At 50.8% G+C, this 18,900-nt stretch overlaps 1 protein-coding gene across 1 annotated transcript in view; it reads left to right on the forward strand.

The window, feature by feature from the left end:
• zgc:158659 (uncharacterized protein LOC791141 homolog) overlaps positions 1 to 16,433 on the forward strand; it is a 77,857-nt gene extending 61,424 nt beyond the window's left edge. The window contains exons 19-25 of the mRNA XM_042298579.1: positions 2,200 to 2,321; positions 2,603 to 2,681; positions 6,228 to 6,398; positions 10,471 to 10,588; positions 13,372 to 13,523; positions 13,602 to 13,764; positions 16,101 to 16,433. Of these exons, the coding sequence (XP_042154513.1) occupies positions 2,200 to 2,321; positions 2,603 to 2,681; positions 6,228 to 6,398; positions 10,471 to 10,588; positions 13,372 to 13,523; positions 13,602 to 13,764; positions 16,101 to 16,211 (916 nt within the window). The 3' untranslated portion in view covers positions 16,212 to 16,433. The remainder of the gene's footprint in view (positions 1 to 2,199; positions 2,322 to 2,602; positions 2,682 to 6,227; positions 6,399 to 10,470; positions 10,589 to 13,371; positions 13,524 to 13,601; positions 13,765 to 16,100) is intronic.
• The last annotated feature ends 2,467 nt before the right edge of the window (positions 16,434 to 18,900 follow it).

An 18,900-nucleotide genomic window follows, 5' to 3' on the forward strand; every position in this document is an offset into this window, starting at 1 on the left:
TTAGGGTGGAGAAGTAGACAGGGTTAGGGTGGAGAAGTAGACAGGGTTAGGGTGGAGCTGGAGAGAGGGTTAGGGTGGAGAAGTAGACAGGATTAGGGTGGAGCTGGAGACAGGGTTAGGGTGGAGAAGTAGACAGGGTTAGAGTGGAGCTGGAGAGAGGGGTAGGGTGGAGAGGCAGACAGGGTCAGGGTGGAGAAGTAGACAGGGTTAGGGTGGAGAAGTAGACAGGGTTAGGGAGGAGAGGTAGACTGGGTTAGGGTGGAGAAGTAGACAGGGTTAGGGTGGAGAATTAGACAGGATTAGGGTGGAGAAGTAGACAGGGTTAGGGTGGAGCTGGAGAGAGGGTTAGGGTGGAGAAGTAGACAGGGTTAGGGTGGAGCTGGAGAGAGGGTTAGGGTGGAGAGGTAGACAGGGTTAGGGTGGTGAGGTAGACAGGGTTAGGGTGGAGAGGTAGACAGGGTTAGGGTGGTGAAGTAGACAGGGTTAGGGTGGAGAAGTAGACAGGGTTAGGGTGGAGAAGTAGACAGGGTTAGGGTGGAGAGGTAGACAGGGTTAGGGTGGAGAGGTAGACAGGGTTAGGGTGGAGAGGTAGACAGGGTTAGGGTGGAGAAGTAGACAGGGTTAGGGTGGAGAAGTAGACAGGGTTAGGGTGGAGAATTAGACAGGGTTAGGGTGGAGCTGGAGAGAGGGTTAGGGTGGAGAAGTAGACAGGGTTAGGGTGGAGAAGTAGACAGGGTTAGGGTGGAGAGGTAGACCGGGTTAGGGTGGAGAAGTAGACAGTGTTAAGGTGGAGAGGTAGACAGGGTTAGGGTGGAGAAGTAGACAGGGTTAGGGTGGAGAGTTAGACAGGGTTAGGGTGGAGAGGTAGACAGGGTTAGGGTGGAGAAGTAGACAGGGTTAGGGTGGAGAAGTAGACAGGGTTAGGGTGGAGCTGGAGAGAGGGTCAGGGTGGAGAAGTAGACAGGGTTAGGGTGGAGAAGGGTTGTCAGCCCACACTGAGATCTATAGAGAAGGGGTTGTCAGCCCACACTGAGATCTATAGAGAAGGGGTTGTCAGCCCACACTGAGATCTATAGAGAAGGGGTTGTCAGCCCACACTGAGATCTATAGAGAAGGGGTTGTCAGCCCACACTGAGATCTATAGAGAAGGGGTTGTCAGCCCACACTGAGATCTATAGAGAAGGGGTTGTCAGCCCACACTGAGATCTATAGAGAAGGGGTTGTCAGCCCACACTGAGATCTATAGAGAAGGGGTTGTCAGCCCACACTGAGATCTATAGAGAAGGGTTGTCAGCCCACACTGAGATCTGTAGAGAAGGGTTGTCAGCCCACACTGAGACCTGTAGAGAAGGGTTGTCAGCCCACACTGACAGCTGACCTGCTCTAACAGACTACCTGCTCTAACAGACTACGACAGGTACCACTGGTTTCCCCCTGTGGCCGACCCCTGAGGGTCCGTGGGTATTGGGGCCTTCGGTTCCAGGTCTGCCAGACAGGTGCCAGTGCAATTTCAGAAACCTGGTTTTCGACAACTAGAGAAACAAGGCGGAGTGTCAGGTTATGTTACCTGTGTGCAGATATTAGTTAACAGACTATTTAGAGGGTGCTGGGTCCTTCACATGCCCGGTTCTCACCCCATGAAGACAGCCATCCCTTCTGTGACCTCAAGGTCTCTTAGCCCCGGGGAGGGCCTGGTTCTCCAGCTTTGGTGCAGCGGCGGCAATTTTGGGTGGGCGTCCCAGCTCGGGCCCAGACGGCCATTTGGGATCTAGGTCAAGGGGCCTTTTGGGATCCAAGTCAAGGGGCCATTTGGGATCTAGGTCAAGGGGCCTTTTGGGATCCAAGTCAAGGGGCCTTTTGGGATCCAGGTCAAGGGGCCTTTTGGGATCCAGGTCAAGGGGCCTTTTGGGATCCAGGTCAAGGGGCCTTTTGGGATCCAGGTCAAGGGGCCTTTTGGGATCCAGGTCAAGGGGCCTTTTGGGATCTAGGTCAAGGGATCAAAATACTGCTGGAGCGAGCGCTCTACCTGTTGGCCCAGGGAGCCGTATGACCAGCGGAGGTTAGAGGTCATGATCATGTCTTCAGCGAAGCGTCCTCTGTGGCTGATCTGTGTTCTCTCCCTCCCCCAGGTTAGAGGTCATGATCATGTCTTCAGCGAAGCGTCCTCTGTGGCTGATCTGTGTTCTCTCCCTCCTCCAGGTTAGAGGAGTGTAGGATCATGTCTTCAGCGAAGCGTCCTCTGTGGCTGAACTGGGATAACCCTGACATCATGAGTGAACTACTGTTTACTAACAACGAGGTCATCTTCAAGAACGGAGATGGTGAGGGGGAGGGAGGGGTGTAGGCTGTGTATGTTATTGTTTGTGTGTGCAGTGTGTGTGTGTGTGTGTGTGTGTGTTTCGGGAGTGGAGTGTATATGTTCATCTACTACTATTTATACACTGTTTATGTAATAGCACTATTGATATCAGAACGTTGAACTAAAACATCCTCTGATCTGTGTTTGACTCTCCCTAGAAGATCATCTGTGTTTGACTCCCTAAAACATCCTCTGTGTTTGACTCCCTAAAACATCCTCTGATCTGTGTTTCTGTGCGTGTAGATCTACGCCAGGACATGTTGACTCTGCAGATAATTAAAATAATGGAGAATATCTGGCAGAACCAGGGATTAGACCTAAGGTAAGAACACACACACACACACACACACACGCACACACACACACACACACACACACACGACTGGACATTAAGCACAGGAGGGGGCTGTCAAATCGAGGTGGTCTGGGTGGTCTGCTGCTGGTTAAAGACAGTGGGATACAGGGTGATCTGCTGCTGGTTAAAGACAGTGGGATACAGGGTGATCTGCTGCTGGTTAAAGACAGTGGGATACAGGGTGATCTGCTGCTGGTTAAAGACAGTGGGATACAGGGTGATCTGCTGCTGGTTAAAGACAGTGGGATACAGGGTGATCTGCTGCTGGTTAAAGACAGTGGGATACAGGGTGATCTGCTGGTTAAAGACAGTGGGATACAGGGTGGTCTGCTGGTTAAAGACAGTGGGATACAGGGTGATCTGCTGCTGGTTAAAGACAGTGGATACAGGGTGGTCTGCTGGTTAAAGACAGTGGGATACAGGGTGATCTGCTGGTTAAAGACAGTGGGATACAGGGTGGTCTGCTGGTTAAAGACAGTGGATACAGGGTGGTCTGCTGGTTAAAGACAGTGGGATACAGGGTGATCTGCTGCTGGTTAAAGACAGTGGATACAGGGTGGTCTGCTGGTTAAAGACAGTGGGATACAGGGTGATCTGCTGCTGGTTAAAGACAGTGGGATACAGGGTGATCTGCTGCTGGTTAAAGACAGTGGATACAGGGTGATCTGCTGCTGGTTAAAGACAGTGGGATACAGGGTGATCTGCTGGTTAAAGACAGTGGATACAGGGTGGTCTGCTGGTTAAAGACAGTGGGATACAGGGTGGTCTGCTGGTTAAAGACAGTGGGATACAGGGTGATCTGCTGCTGGTTAAAGACAGTGGGATACAGGGTGATCTGCTGGTTAAAGACAGTGGATACAGGGTGGTCTGCTGCTGGTTAAAGACAGTGGGATACAGGGTGATCTGCTGCTGGTTAAAGACAGTGGGATACAGGGTGGTCTGCTGCTGGTTAACATAGTGGGATACAGGGTGATCTGCTGCTGGTTAAAGACAGTGGGATACAGGGTGATCTGCTGCTGGTTAAAGACAGTGGGATACAGGGTGGTCTGCTGCTGGTTAACATAGTGGGATACAGGGTGATCTGCTGCTGGTTAAAGACAGTGGGATACAGGGTGGTCTGCTGCTGGTTAAAGACAGTGGGATACAGGGTGATCTGCTGCTGGTTAAAGACAGTGGGATACAGGGTGATCTGCTGCTGGTTAAAGACAGTGGGATACAGGGTGATCTGCTGCTGGTTAAAGACAGTGGATACAGGGTGGTCTGCTGGTTAAAGACAGTGGGATACAGGGTGGTCTGCTGGTTAAAGACAGTGGGATACAGGGTGGTCTGCTGGTTAAAGACAGTGGGATACAGGGTGGTCTGCTGCTGGTTAAAGACAGTGGGATACAGGGTGGTCTGCTGCTGGTTAAAGACAGTGGATACAGGGTGGTCTGCTGGTTAAAGACAGTGGGATACAGGGTGGTCTGCTGGTTAAAGACAGTGGGATACAGGGTGATCTGCTGGTTAAAGACAGTGGGATACAGGGTGGTCTGCTGCTGGTTAAAGACAGTGGATACAGGGTGGTCTGCTGGTTAAAGACAGTGGATACAGGGTGGTCTGCTGGTTAAAGACAGTGGGATACAGGGTGGTCTGCTGGTTAAAGACAGTGGATACAGGGTGGTCTGCTGCTGGTTAAAGACAGTGGATACAGGGTGGTCTGCTGCTGGTTAAAGACAGTGGATACAGGGTGGTCTGCTGCTGGTTAACATAGTGGGGTGCAGGGTGGGCTGCTGCTGGTTAACATAGTGGGGTGCAGGGTGGGCTGCTGCTGGTTAACATAGTGGGGTGCAGGGTGGTCTGCTGCTGGTTAACATAGTGGGGTGCAGGGTGGTCTGCTGCTGGTTAACATAGTGGGGTACAGGGTGGTCTGCTGCTGGTTAACATAGTGGGGTGCAGGGTGGGCTGCTGCTGGTTAACATAGCTGGGGTGCAGGGTGGTCTGCTGCTGGTTAACATAGTGGGGTGCAGGGTGGTCTGCTGCTGGTTAACATAGTGGGGTGCAGGGTGGGCTGCTGCTGGTTAACATAGTGGGGTGCAGGGTGGGCTGCTGCTGGTTAACATAGTGGGGTGCAGGGTGGGCTGCTGCTGGTTAACATAGTGGGGTGCAGGGTGGGCTGCTGCTGGTTAACATAGTGGGGTGCAGGGTGGTCTGCTGCTGGTTAACATAGTGGGGTGCAGGGTGGTCTGCTGCTGGTTAACATAGTGGGGTACAGGGTGGTCTGCTGCTGGTTAACATAGTGGGGTGCAGGGTGGGCTGCTGCTGGTTAACATAGCTGGGGTGCAGGGTGGTCTGCTGCTGGTTAACATAGTGGGGTGCAGGGTGGTCTGCTGCTGGTTAACATAGTGGGGTACAGGGTGGTCTGCTGCTGGTTAAAGCCAGTGGGATACAGGGTGGTCTGCTGCTGGTTAAAGCCAGTGGGATACAGGGTTGTCTGCTGCTGGTTAACATAGTGGGATACAGGGATGGTCTGCTGCTGGTTGAAGCCAGCAGTGGGGTACAGGGTGGTCTGCTGCTGGTTAACACAGTGGGGTGCAGGGTGGTCTGCTGCTGGTTAACACAGTGGGATACAGGGTGGTCTGCTGCTGGTTAACATAGTGGGATACAGGGTGGTCTGCTGCTGGTTAACATAGTGGGATACAGGGTGGTCTGCTGCTGGTTAACATAGTGGGATACAGGGTGGTCTGCTGCTGGTTAACATAGTGGGGTACAGGGTGGTCTGCTGCTGGTTAACATAGTGGGATACAGGGTGGTCTGCTGCTGGTTAAAGCCAGCAGTGGGGTACAGGGTGGTCTGCTGCTGGTTAACATAGTGGGATACAGGGTGGTCTGCTGCTGGTTAAAGCCAGCAGTGGGGTGCAGGGTGGTCTGCTGCTGGTTAACATAGTGGGGTGCAGGGTGGTCTGCTGCTGGTTAACATAGTGGGGTGCAGGGTGGGCTGCTGCTGGTTAACATAGTGGGGTGCAGGGTGGGCTGCTGCTGGTTAACATAGTGGGGTGCAGGGTGGTCTGCTGCTGGTTAACATAGTGGGGTGCAGGGTGGTCTGCTGCTGGTTAACTGCTGGTTAACATAGTGGGGTGCAGGGTGGTCTGCTGCTGGTTAACATAGTGGGGTGCAGGGTGGTCTGCTGCTGGTTAACATAGTGGGGTGCAGGGTGGGCTGCTGCTGGTTAACATAGTGGGGTGCAGGGTGGGCTGCTGCTGGTTAACATAGTGGGGTGCAGGGTGGTCTGCTGCTGGTTAACATAGTGGGGTGCAGGGTGGTCTGCTGCTGGTTAACATAGTGGGGTGCAGGGTGGTCTGCTGCTGGTTAACATAGTGGGGTGCAGGGTGGTCTGCTGCTGGTTAACATAGTGGGGTGCAGGGTGGTCTGCTGCTGGTTAGATGTAGACCTACTGAAACATTGATCAGAGGGAGGAGGGTAACCTGTCTGTCTATAGGGTACTGTGTGTTGACCTCTATTTAACCCCTCCCTACAGGATGTTACCGTATGGCTGTCTGTCTATAGGGGACTGTGTGGGGCTGATAGAGGTTGTGAAGAACAGCTACACCATCATGCAGATCCAGTGTAAAGGAGGCCTGAAGGGGGCGCTGCAGTTCAACAGCCACACACTGCACCACTGGATCAAGGACAAGAACAGAGGAGAGGGGTGGGTAGAGGCCACCTGTCTGTCCGTTACACCTGTCTGTCCGTTACACCTGTCTGTCTGTTACACCTGTCTGTCTGTTACACCTGTCTGTCTGTTTCACCTGTCTGTCTGTCTGTCTGTCTGGTACACCTGTCTGTCTGTCTGTTGCACCTGTCTGTCTGTTACACCTGTATGTCTGTCTGTTACACCTGTCTCTCTTCCTGTTACACCTGTATGTCTGTTTCACCTGTCTGTCTGTTACACCTGTCTGTCTGTTTCACCTGTCTGTCTGTCTGTCTGTCTGTCTGTCTGTCTGTCTGTCTGTCTGTCTGGTACACCTGTCTGTCTGTCTGTCTGGTACACCTGTCTGTCTGTCTGTTGCACCTGTCTGTCTGTTACACCTGTATGTCTGTCTGTTACACCTGTCTCTCTTCCTGTTACACCTGTATGTCTGTTTCACCTGTCTGTCTGTTTCACCTGTCTGTCTGTCTGTTACACCTGTCTGTGTGTTACACCTGTCTGTCTGTTACACCTGTCTCTCTTCCTGTTACACCTGTATGTCTGTTACACCTGTATGTCTGTTTCACCTGTCTGTCTGTTACACCTGTCTGTCTGTCTGTTACACCTGTCTGTCTGTTACACCTGTATGTCTGTTTCACCTGTATGTCTGTTACACCTGTCTGTCTGTTACACCTGTCTGTCTGTTACACCTGTATGTCTGTTTCACCTGTATGTCTGTTACACCTGTCTGTCTGTTACACCTGTCTGTCTGTTACACCTGTATGTCTGTTTCACCTGTATGTCTGTTACACCTGTCTGTCTGTCTGTTGCACCTGTCTGTCTGTTACACCTGTATGTCTGTCTGTTACACCTGTATGTCTGTTTCACCTGTCTGTCTGTTACACCTGTCTCTCTTCCTGTTACACCTGTATGTCTGTTACACCTGTCTGTCTGTTACACCTGTCTGTCTGTTACACCTGTATGTCTGTTTCACCTGTATGTCTGTTACACCTGTCTGTCTGTCTGTTGCACCTGTCTGTCTGTTACACCTGTCTCTCTTCCTGTTACACCTGTATGTCTGTTACACCTGTCTGTCTGTTACACCTGTCTGTCTGTTACACCTGTATGTCTGTTTCACCTGTATGTCTGTTACACCTGTCTGTCTGTCTGTTTCACCTGTCTGTCTGTTACACCTGTATGTCTGTCTGTTTCACCTGTCTGTCTGTTACACCTGTCTCTCTTCCTGTTACACCTGTCTGTCTGTTACACCTGTATGTCTGTTACACCTGTCTGTCTGTCTGTTGCACCTGTCTGTCTGTTACACCTGTATGTCTGTCTGTTTCACCTGTCTGTCTGTTACACCTGTCTCTCTTCCTGTTACACCTGTCTGTCTGTTACACCTGTCTGTCTGTCTGTTGCACCTGTCTGTCTGTTACACCTGTATGTCTGTCTGTTTCACCTGTCTGTCTGTTACACCTGTCTGTCAGTCACACCTGTCTCTCTTCCTGTTACACCTGTATGTCTGTTTCACCTGTCTGTCTGTTACACCTGTCTGTCTGTTACACCTGTCTGTCAGTCACACCTGTCTGTCTTCCTGTTACACCCCTCTGTCTGTGGCGGCAGGGTAGCCTAGTGGTTAGAGTGTTGGACTAGTAACCGGAAGGTTGCGAGTTCAAACCCCCGAGCTGACAAGGTACAAATCTGTCGTTCTGCCCCTGAACAGGCAGTTAACCCACTGTTCCTAGGCCGTCATTGAAAATAAGAATTTGTTCTTAACTGACTTGCCTAGTAAATAAAGGTAAAAAATAAAAATAAACACCTGTCTGTCTGTTTCACCTGTCTCTGTTACACTTGTTTGTCTGTCTGTTTCACCTGTCTGTCTGTTTCACCTGTCTCTGTTACACTTGTTTGTCTGTCTGTTTCGTCTGTCTAACTATCTGTCTGTTACACCTGTCTGTCTGTTTCACCTGCCTCTGTTACACTTGTCTGTCTCCCTCTATATATAGACTTTAATGACCTCTCTGTCTTGTGCAGAGCTGTGATCCAGTGCATTAAAAGCCTATTCACTCCCAGATAGACCTGTAACCCTCTTCACTCCCAGATAGACCTGTAACCCTATTCACTCCCAGATAGACCTGTAACCCTCTTCACTCCCAGATAGACCTGTAACCCTCTTCACTCCCAGATAGACCTGTAACCCTATTAGCTCCCAGATAGACCTGTAACCCTCTTCACTCCCAGATAGACCTGTAACCCTCTTCACTCCCAGATAGACCTGTAACCCTATTCACTCCCAGATAGACCTGTAACCCTATTAGCTCCCAGATAGACCTGTAACCCTCTTCACTCCCAGATAGACCTGTAACCCTCTTCACTCCCAGATAGACCTGTAACCCTATTCACTCCCAGATAGACATGTAACCCTATTAGCTCCCAGATAGACCTGTAACCCTATTAGCTCCCAGATAGACCTGTAACCCTATTCACTCTCAGATAGACCTGTAACCCTATTCACTCTCAGATAGACCTGTAACCCTATTCACTCCCAGATAGACCTGTAACCCTCTTCACTCCCAGATAGACCTGTAACCCTATTCATTCCCAGATAGACCTGTAACCCTATTCACTCCCAGATAGACCTGTAACCCTATTCATTCCCAGGTGTGACAGTGATTGACCTGTAACCCTATTCATTCCCAGATAGACCTGTAACCCTATTCACTCCCAGATAGACCTGTAACCCTATTCATTCCCAGGTGTGACAGTGATTGACTTGTAACCCTATTCATTTTCAGGTGTGACAGAGTGATTGACCCGTAACCCTATTCATTCCCAGATTGACCTGTAACCCTATTCATTCCCAGGTGTGACAGAGTGATTGACCTGTAACCCTATTCATTCCCAGGTGTGACAGAGTGATTGACCTGTAACCCTATCCATTCCCAGGTATGACAGAGTGATTGACCTGTAACCCTATTCATTCCCAGGTGTGACAGAGTGATTGACCTGTAACCCTATTCATTCCCAGGTGTGACAGAGTGATAGACCTGTAACCCTATTCATTCCCAGATTGACCTGTAACACTGTTCACTCCCAGATTGACCTGTAACCCTATTCACTCCCAGGTGTAACAGAGTGATTGACCTGTAACCCTATTCATTCCCAGGTATGACAGAGTGATTGACCTGTAACCCTATTCATTCCCAGATTGACCTGTAACCCTATTCATTCCCAGATTGACCTGTAACCCTATTCATTCCCAGATAGACATGTAACCCTATTAATTCCCAGATTGACCTGTAACCCTATTCATTCCCAGGTGTGACAGAGTGATTGACCTGTAACCCTATTCATTCCCAGGTGTGACAGAGTCATTGACCTGTAACCCTATTCATTCCCAGATTGACCTGTAACACTGTTCACTCCCAGATTGACCTGTAACCCTATTCACTCCCAGATTGACCTGTAATCCTATTCATTCCCAGGTGTGACAGAGTGATTGACCTGTAACCCAATTCATTCCCAGGTGTGACAGAGTGATTGACCTGTAACCCTATTCATTCCCAGATTGACCTGTAACCCTATTCATTCCCAGATTGACCTGTAACCCTATTCATTCCCAGATTGACCTGTAATCCTCTTCATTCCCAGATTGACCTGTAACCCTATTAATTCCCAGATTGACCTGTAACCCTATTCATTCCCAGATTGACCTGTAACCCTATTCATTCCCAGATTGACCTGTAACCCTATTCATTCCCAGATTGACCTGTAATCCTCTTCATTCCCAGATTGACCTGTAACCCTATTAATTCCCAGGTGTGACAGAGTGATTGACCTGTAACCCAATTCATTCCCAGGTGTGACAGAGTGATTGACCTGTAACCCTATTCATTCCCAGGTATGACAGAGTGATTGACCTGTAACCCTATTCATTCCCAGGTGTGACAGAGTGATTGACCTGTAACCCAATTCATTCCCAGGTGTGACAGAGTGATTGACCTGTAACCATATTCACTCCCAGGTATGACAGAGTGATTGACCTGTAACCCTATTCATTCCCAGATTGACCTGTAACCCTATTCATTCCCAGGTATGACCGAGCGATTGACCTGTTCACCAGGTCCTGTGCAGGGTACTGCGTAGCCACCTTCATCCTGGGTATTGGAGACAGACACAACTCCAACATCATGGTTAAGGAGAACGGACAGGTAACACACATACCATCTATCTGAAGAAATGAACCAATAGGTAACTCTGATTTTTTATTTTCCATCTTCTCTCTGTCTCCATCCTCTCTCTCTCCCTCTCCATCCACTCCCTCCATCATCTCTCTCTGTCTCCATCCTCTTTCTCTCCCTCTCCATCCTGTCTCTCCCTCTCCATCCTCTCTCTCCCTCTCCATCCTGTCTCTCCCTCTCTATCCTGTCTCTCCCTCTCCATCCTCTCTCTCCCTCTCCATCCTGTCTCTCCCTCTCTATCCTGTCTCTCCCTCTCCATCCTCTCTCTCCCTCTCCATCCTGTCTCTCCCTCTCCATCCTCTCTCTCCCTCTCCATCCTGTCTCTCCCTCTCCATCCTCTCTCTCCCTCTCCATCCTGTCTCTCCCTCCTCTCTCTCCCTCTCCATCCTGTCTCTCCCTCTCCATCCTCTCTCTCCCTCTCCATCCTGTCTCTCCCTCTCCATCCTGTCTCTCCCTCTCCATCCTGTCTCTCCCTCTCCATCCTCTCCATCCTGTCTCTCCCTCTCCATCCTGTCTCTCCCTCTCCATCCTCCCCATCCTCCCTCTCCATCCTCTCCATCCTCCCTCTCCCTCTCCATCCTCTCCATCTCTCTCTCTCTGTCTCCATCCTCTCTCCCTCTCCATCCTCTCCATCCATCCTCTCGCTCTCTCCATCCTCTCTCTCTGTCTCCATCCTCTCTCTCTCCCTCTCCATCCTCTCCCTCCGTCTCCATCCTCTCCATCCATCCTCTCTCTCTCTCCATCCTCTCTCTCCCTCTCCATCCTCTCTCTCTGTATCTATCCTCTCTCTCCCTCTCCATCCATCCTCTCTCTCTCTCTCCCTCTCCCTCTCCATCCTCTCCCTCCGTCTCCATCCTCTCCTCCATCCTCTCTCTCTCTCCATCCTCTCTCTCTGTCTCCATCCTCTCTCTCTCCCTCTCCATCCTCTCTCTCTGTATCTATCCTCTCTCTCCCTCTCCATCCATCCTCTCTCTCTCTCTCCCTCTCCATCTGCTCCCTCCATCTCCATCCTCTCTCTCTGTCTCCATCCTCTCCATCCATCCTCTCTCTCTGTCTCCATCCGCTCCATCCATCCTCTCTCTCTGTATCATCCTCTCTCTCTGTCTCCATCCGCTCCATCCATCCTCTCTCTCCCTATCCATCATCTCCATCCACTCCCTTCATCCTCTCGCTCTGTCTCCATCCTCTCTCTCTCCCTCTCCATCCGCTCCCTCCATCCTCTCTCTCTCCCTCTCCATCCGCTCCCTCCATCCTCTCTCTCTCCCTCTCCATCCACTCCCTCCATCCTCTCTCTCTGTCTCCATCCACTCCCTCCATCCTCTCTCTCTGTCTCCATCCTCTCTCTCACTCTCCATCCACTCCCTCCATCCTCTCTCTCCCTCTCCATCCTCTCTCTCTCCCTCTCCATCCACTCCCTCCATCCTCTCTCTCTGTCTCCCTCCTCTCTCTCCCTCTCCATCCTGTCTCTCCCTCTCCATCCTCTCTCTCCCTCTCCATCCTGTCTCTCCCTCTCCATCCTGTCTCTCCCTCTCCATCCTCTCCATCCTGTCTCTCCCTCTCCATCCTGTCTCTCCCTCTCCATCCTCCCCATCCTCCCTCTCCATCCTCTCCATCCTCCCTCTCCCTCTCCATCCTCTCCATCTCTCTCTCTCTGTCTCCATCCTCTCTCCCTCTCCATCTTCTCCATCCATCCTCTCGCTCTCTCCATCCTCTCTCTCTGTCTCCATCCTCTCTCTCTCCCTCTCCATCCTCTCCCTCCGTCTCCATCCTCTCCTCCATCCTCTCTCTCTCTCCATCCTCTCTCTCTGTCTCCATCCTCTCTCTCTCCCTCTCCATCCTCTCTCTCTGTATCTATCCTCTCTCTCCCTCTCCATCCATCCTCTCTCTCTCTCTCCCTCTCCATCTGCTCCCTCCATCTCCATCCTCTCTCTCTGCCTCCATCCTCTCCATCCATCCTCTCTCTCTGTCTCCATCCGCTCCATCCATCCTCTCTCTCTGTATCCATCCTCTCTCTCTGTCTCCATCCGCTCCATCCATCCTCTCTCTCCCTATCCATCATCTCCATCCACTCCCTTCATCCTCTCGCTCTGTCTCCATCCTCTCTCTCTCCCTCTCCATCCGCTCCCTCCATCCTCTCTCTCTCCCTCTCCATCCGCTCCCTCCATCCTCTCTCTCTCCCTCTCCATCCACTCCCTCCATCCTCTCTCTCTGTCTCCATCCTCTCTCTCACTCTCCATCCACTCCCTCCATCCTCTCTCTCTGTCTCCATCCTCTCTCTCTGTCTCCATCCTCTCTCTCACTCTCCATCCACTCCCTCCATCCTCTCTCTCCCTCTCCATCCGCTCCCTCCATCCTCTCTCTCTCCCTCTCCATCCGCTCCCTCCATCCTCTCTCTCTCCCTCTCCATCCGCTCCCTCCATCCTCTCTCTCTGTCTCCATCCTCTCTCTCACTCTCCATCCATTCCCTCCATCCTCTCTCTCTGTCTCCATCCGCTCCCTCCACAATCTCTCTCTGTCTCTATCCTCTCTCTCTCCCTCTCCATCCGCTCCCTCCATCATCTCTCTCTGTCTCCATCCTCTCACTCTCCCTCCGCTCCCTCCATCTCTCTCTGTCTTCATCCTCTCTCTCTCCCTCTCCATCCTCTCCATCCGCTCCCTCCATCATCTCTCTGTCTCCATCCTCTCTCTCTCCCTCCTCTCCATCCGCTCCCTCCATCATCTCTCTGTCTCCATCCTCTCTCTCTCCCCCCCAGCTGTTCCATATAGACTTTGGCCACTTCCTGGATCATAAGAAGAAGAAGTTTGGCTATAAGAGAGAGAGAGTTCCCTTCGTTCTGACACAAGACTTCCTGATTGTCATCAGTAAGGGAGTCCAGGAGTGTACCAAGACCAAAGAGTTTGAGAGGTACAACATACACCGTACACATACAAACAGTACGCACACAGAGAACACACCCCCTGTTAACCCCCCCCTTCCCCCCAGGTTCCAGGAGATGTGTTACAAGGCGTACCTATCCATCCGACAGCATGCCTCTCTGTTCATCAACCTGTTCTCCCTGTTGCTGGGCTGTGGCATGCCTGAACTACAGTCCTTTGATGACATTGCTTACCTGAGGAAGACCCTCGCTCTGGAGAAGAGCCAACAGGTAATACAGAACCCCTGACCCCTAACCGTACCTGAGGAAAACCCTCGCTCTGGAGAAGAGCCAACAGGTAGTACAGAACCCCTAACAGTACCTGAGGAAGACCCTCGCTCTGGAGAAGAGCCAACAGGTAATACAGAACCCCTAACAGTACCTGAGGAAGACCCTCGCTCTGGAGCAGAGACAACAGGTAATACAGAACCCCTAACCCCTAACCGTACCTGAGGAAAACCCTTGCTCTGGAGAAGAGCCAACAGGTAGTACAGAACCCCTAACAGTACCTGAGGAAGACCCTCGCTCTGGAGAAGAGCCAACAGGTAATACAGAACCCCTAACAGTACCTGAGGAAGACCCTCGCTCTGGAGAAGAGCCAACAGGTAATACAGAACCCCTAACAGTACCTGAGGAAGACCCTCGCTCTGGAGAAGAGCCAACAGGTAATACAGAACCCCTAACAGTACCTGAGGAAGACCCTCGCTCTGGAGAAGAGCCAACAGGTAATACAGAACCCCTAACAGTACCTGAGGAAGACCCTCGCTCTGGAGAAGAGCCAACAGGTAATACAGAACCCCTAACAGTACCTGAGGAAGACCCTCGCTATGGAGAAGAGCCAACAGGTAATACAGAACCCCTAACAGTACCTGAGGAAGACCCTCGCTCTGGAGAAGAGCCAACAGGTAATACAGAACCCCTAACAGTACCTGAGGAAGACCCTCGCTCTGGAGAAGAGCCAACAGGTAATACAGAACCCCTAACAGTACCTGAGGAAGACCCTCGCTATGGAGAAGAGCCAACAGAGGTAGTACAGAATCCCTGACCCCTAACCGTACCTGAGGAAAACCCTCGCTCTGTAGACGAGCCAACAGGCAGTACAGAATCCCTGACCCCTGACCCTATCTAAGGAAAACCATTGCTCTGTAGACGAGCCAACAGGTAATACAGAATCCCTGACCCCTGACCCTATCTAAGGAAAACCATTGCTCTGTAGACGAGCCAACAGGCAGTACAGAATCCCTGACCCCTGACCCTATCTAAGGAAAACCATTGCTCTGTAGACGAGCCAACAGGCAGTACAGAATCCCTGACCCCTGACCCTATCTAAGGAAAACCATTGCTCTGTAGACGAGCCAACAGGCAGTACAGAATCCCTGACCCCTGACCCTATCTAAGGAAAACCATTGCTCTGTAGACGAGCCAACAGGCAGTACAGAATCCCTGACCCCTGACCCTATCTAAGGAAAACCATTGCTCTGTAGACGAGCCAACAGGCAGTACAGAATCCCTGACCCCTGACCCTATCTAAGGAAAACCATTGCTCTGTAGACGAGCCAACAGGCAGTACAGAATCCCTGACCCCTGACCCTACCTGAGGAAGACCCTGTTCCATGGGGATTCAAATGAGAGCCTGGACTACCCAGACTTCTGCATGGTTTTCTGTTCTGCCTGATAATGAATTGTACCTACCTGGTGACCCAGGTCTAAATCAGTCCCTGATTAGAGGGAATCACCCACCTGGTGTCCCAGGTCTAAATCAGTCCCTGATTAGAGGGGAATCACCCACCTGGTGTTCCAGGTCTAAACCAGGCCCTGATTAGAGGGGAATCACCCACCTGGTGTCCCAGGTCTAAATCAGTCCCTGATTAGAGGGGAATCACCCACCTGGTGTCCCAGGTCTAAATCAGTCCCTGATTAGAGGGGAATCACCCACCTGGTGTTCCAGGTCTAAACCAGGCCCTGATTAGAGGGGAATCACCCACCTGGTGTTCCAGGTCTAAACCAGGCCCTGATTAGAGGGGAATCACCCACCTGGTGTCCCAGGTCTAAACCAGGCCCTGATTAGAGGGGAATCTCCCACCTGGTGTCACAGGTCTAAATCAGGCCCTTATTAGAGGGGAATCACCCACCTGGTGTCCCAGGTCTAAACCAGGCCCTGATTAGAGGGGAATCACCCACCTGGTATCCCAGGTCTAAATCAGTCCCTGATTAGAGGGGAATCACCCACCTGGTGTCCCAGGTCTAAATCAGTCCCTGATTAGAGGGGAATCACCCACCTGGTGTCCCAGGTCTAAACCAGGCCCTGATTAGAGGGGAATCACCCACCTGGTGTCCCAGGTCTAAACCAGGCCCTGATTAGAGGGGAATCACCCACCTGGTGTCCCAGGTCTAAATCAGTACCTGATTAGAGGGGAACAATGAAAAAATGCAGTGGATCTGGCCTGGACCAGATTTTCCTGCCCTAATGTGTAGTGAAGTTACGACATGCATTTATATTTATTACGGATCCCCATTAGCCGTCTCTCTGTGTGTTATAACCTGTTATAACATGTTTGTGTCACCAGGAGGCTCTGGAGTACTTCACCAAGCAAATGAACGATGCTCACCATGGAGGATGGACCACTAAGATGGACTGGATCTTCCACACCATCAGACACATGCCCAATGAACACTGACACCCCCCCCACACAGAGAGAGAGAGAGAGAGAGAGAGAGAGAGAGAGAGAGAGAGAGAGAGAGAGAGAGAGAGAGAGAGAGAGAGAGAGAGAGAGAGAGAGAGAGAGAGTCACACACACAAAGAGAGTCCCATTTGATATGAAGATGCAGTAACCATTGTGTTACTACCAACAGTAGCTAAAACATTTTGACACACCTTCTCCTTCCCATAAACACACGTCCCCCCCCATAAACACACATTCCCCCCTCCCATAAACACACATTCCCCCTCCTCCCATAAACACACATTCCCCCTCCTCCCATAAACACACGTTCCCCCTCCCCTCCCATAAACACACGTTCCCCCTCCCCTCCCATAAACACACGTTCCCCCTCCCCTCCCATAAACACACGTTCCCCCCCTCCTCCCATAAACACACGTTCCCCCACCCCTCCCATAAACACACGTTCCCCCTCCCCTCCCATAAACACACGTTCCCCTTCCCCTCCCATAAACACACGTTCCCCTCCCACATAGGGCTGTTGTGGGGACCGTATTACCGCCACACCAGAAGTCATGACCACAGTAAATATTCAATGGTAATCTCCACTTACGTACTCTGGACATGTTAGTAGTACCCAACTCGCTAACGACCTTCAGGTCCTAATGGCCTGGTACTCAGGGCTCTCTTGTCCCTCCATCAGGTCCTAATGGCCTGGTATTCAGGGCTCTATTGTCCCTCCATCAGGTCCTAATGGCCTGGTATTCAGGGCTCTCTTGTCCCTCCATCAGGTCCTAATGGCCTGGTATTCAGGGCTCTATTGTCCCTCCATCAGGTCCTAATGGCCTGGTACTCAGGGCTCTATTGTCCCTCCATCAGGTCCTAATGGCCTGGTACTCAGGGCTCTATTGTCCCTCCATCAGGTCCTAATGGCCTGGTACTCGGGGCTCTATTGTCCCTCCATCAGGTCCTAATGGCCTGGTACTCAGGGCTCTATTGTCCCTCCATCAGGTCCTAATGGCCTGGTACTCAGGGCTCTATTGTCCCTCCATCAGGTCCTAATGGCCTGGTACTCAGGGCTCTATTGTCCCTCCATCAGGTCCTAATGGCCTGGTACTCAGGGCTCTATTGGTCCTCTAACCACTCTGAAGTCAATGCAAATACAATTTAAAATCACATTAAATACTGATCATCAAAACAGTACCGTATTTTTAAAAACTCACCTCACTGTGATGATGAATTTGAAGAAAGATGTTCAACAACAGGTTGAAACTGAGTGGAAAACCTGGTCCTTGTGGATGTAAAAGTACAAATGGATAGTTAGCTAGCTAGCTATTGTAACGGCAACTAATGTTGTGCTTGTATATGTGATGGATTGCAGACCAGGTGCCGTAGACTGTATAGTTTGCAGTGCGGCTAGCCTAGTTAGCCAACTAGCATGCTAGCTCGTTTTATTTTATTTATTTATTTTACCTTTATTTAACCAGGTAGGCAAGTTGAGAACAAGTTCTCATTTACAATTGCGACCTGGCCAAGATAAAGCAAAGCAGAGTTTCTCGTTGAGAAACACTCAGAAATATATTAGAGCTGATTAAAGGCCTACTATATATGAGCCCAAGACCGGAACAACATCTGAATTAAAATAATGATTGTTCCCTTACACAATACATAGCCTATTGCATATTACGCACGGCAGAAAAACCTTCTTTAAAAAAAAACTGACTTAAGATGTCTTTAGTACATAATTGGTCTAGCCTATACTCCAACATTAAACACATTCTAGTAACGGCCTTTGAATGTGGACAGTATTCTTATCCATCCTGGGTGGACCTGACGCTACGCTGCAGACGTTATATCCTGGGAGAGACGCGTAGAGGCCTCTGGATGCTGTTGGTTCATTCATTGTGCAAGGTGGCTTACAGAGGTAACCTACAATTATAGTGCATTTGTATTTGATTTGGAATAGCCTGGTAAAAAGGGCAGTTTTATACTTTGATCATTAATAGTCTTGTGACACGTTACCTTTTAGCTAGAGAATATCTCACCCTTTCCTCAAGGATGCAGAGGGGCTGTCAACAGCTTAGTTCAGTATGTTTCGTTGTGAAACCATGTTACTATCGATGTTCTCGAATGGATTTCACTTGGTTTCCCAGATTTAAGCACTGGGTAGCAGGAACAGGGTAGGAGAGCCCATGGTATACAGAGTACTGGGTAGCAGGAACAGGGTAGGAGAGCCCATGGTATACAGAGTACTGGGTAGCAGGAACAGGGTAGGAAAGCCCATGGTATACAGAGTACTGGGTAGCAGGAACAGGGTAGGAGAGCCCATGGTATACAGAGCACTGGGTAGCAGGAACAGGGTAGGAGAGCCCATGGCATACAGAGTACTGGGTAGCAGGAACAGGGTAGGAGAGCCCATGGTATACAGAGTACTGGGTAGCAGGAACAGGGTAGAAGAGCCCATGGCATACAGAGTACTGGGTAGCAGGAACAGGGTAGGAGTCCCATGGTATACAGAGTACTGGGTAGAAGGAACAGGGTAGGAGAGCCCATGGTATACAGAGTACTGGGTAGCTGTAGGAACAGGGTTGGAGAGCCCATGGTATACAGAGTACTGGGTAGGAGAGCCCATGGCATACAGAGTACTGGGTAGCAGGAACAGGGTAGGAGAGCCCATGGTTTACAGAGTACTGGGTAGGAGAGCCCA

The sequence above is a fragment of the Oncorhynchus tshawytscha genome, linkage group LG15 (assembly GCF_018296145.1).
Source record: "Oncorhynchus tshawytscha isolate Ot180627B linkage group LG15, Otsh_v2.0, whole genome shotgun sequence".
Classification (NCBI taxonomy): Eukaryota; Metazoa; Chordata; class Actinopteri; order Salmoniformes; family Salmonidae; genus Oncorhynchus; species Oncorhynchus tshawytscha.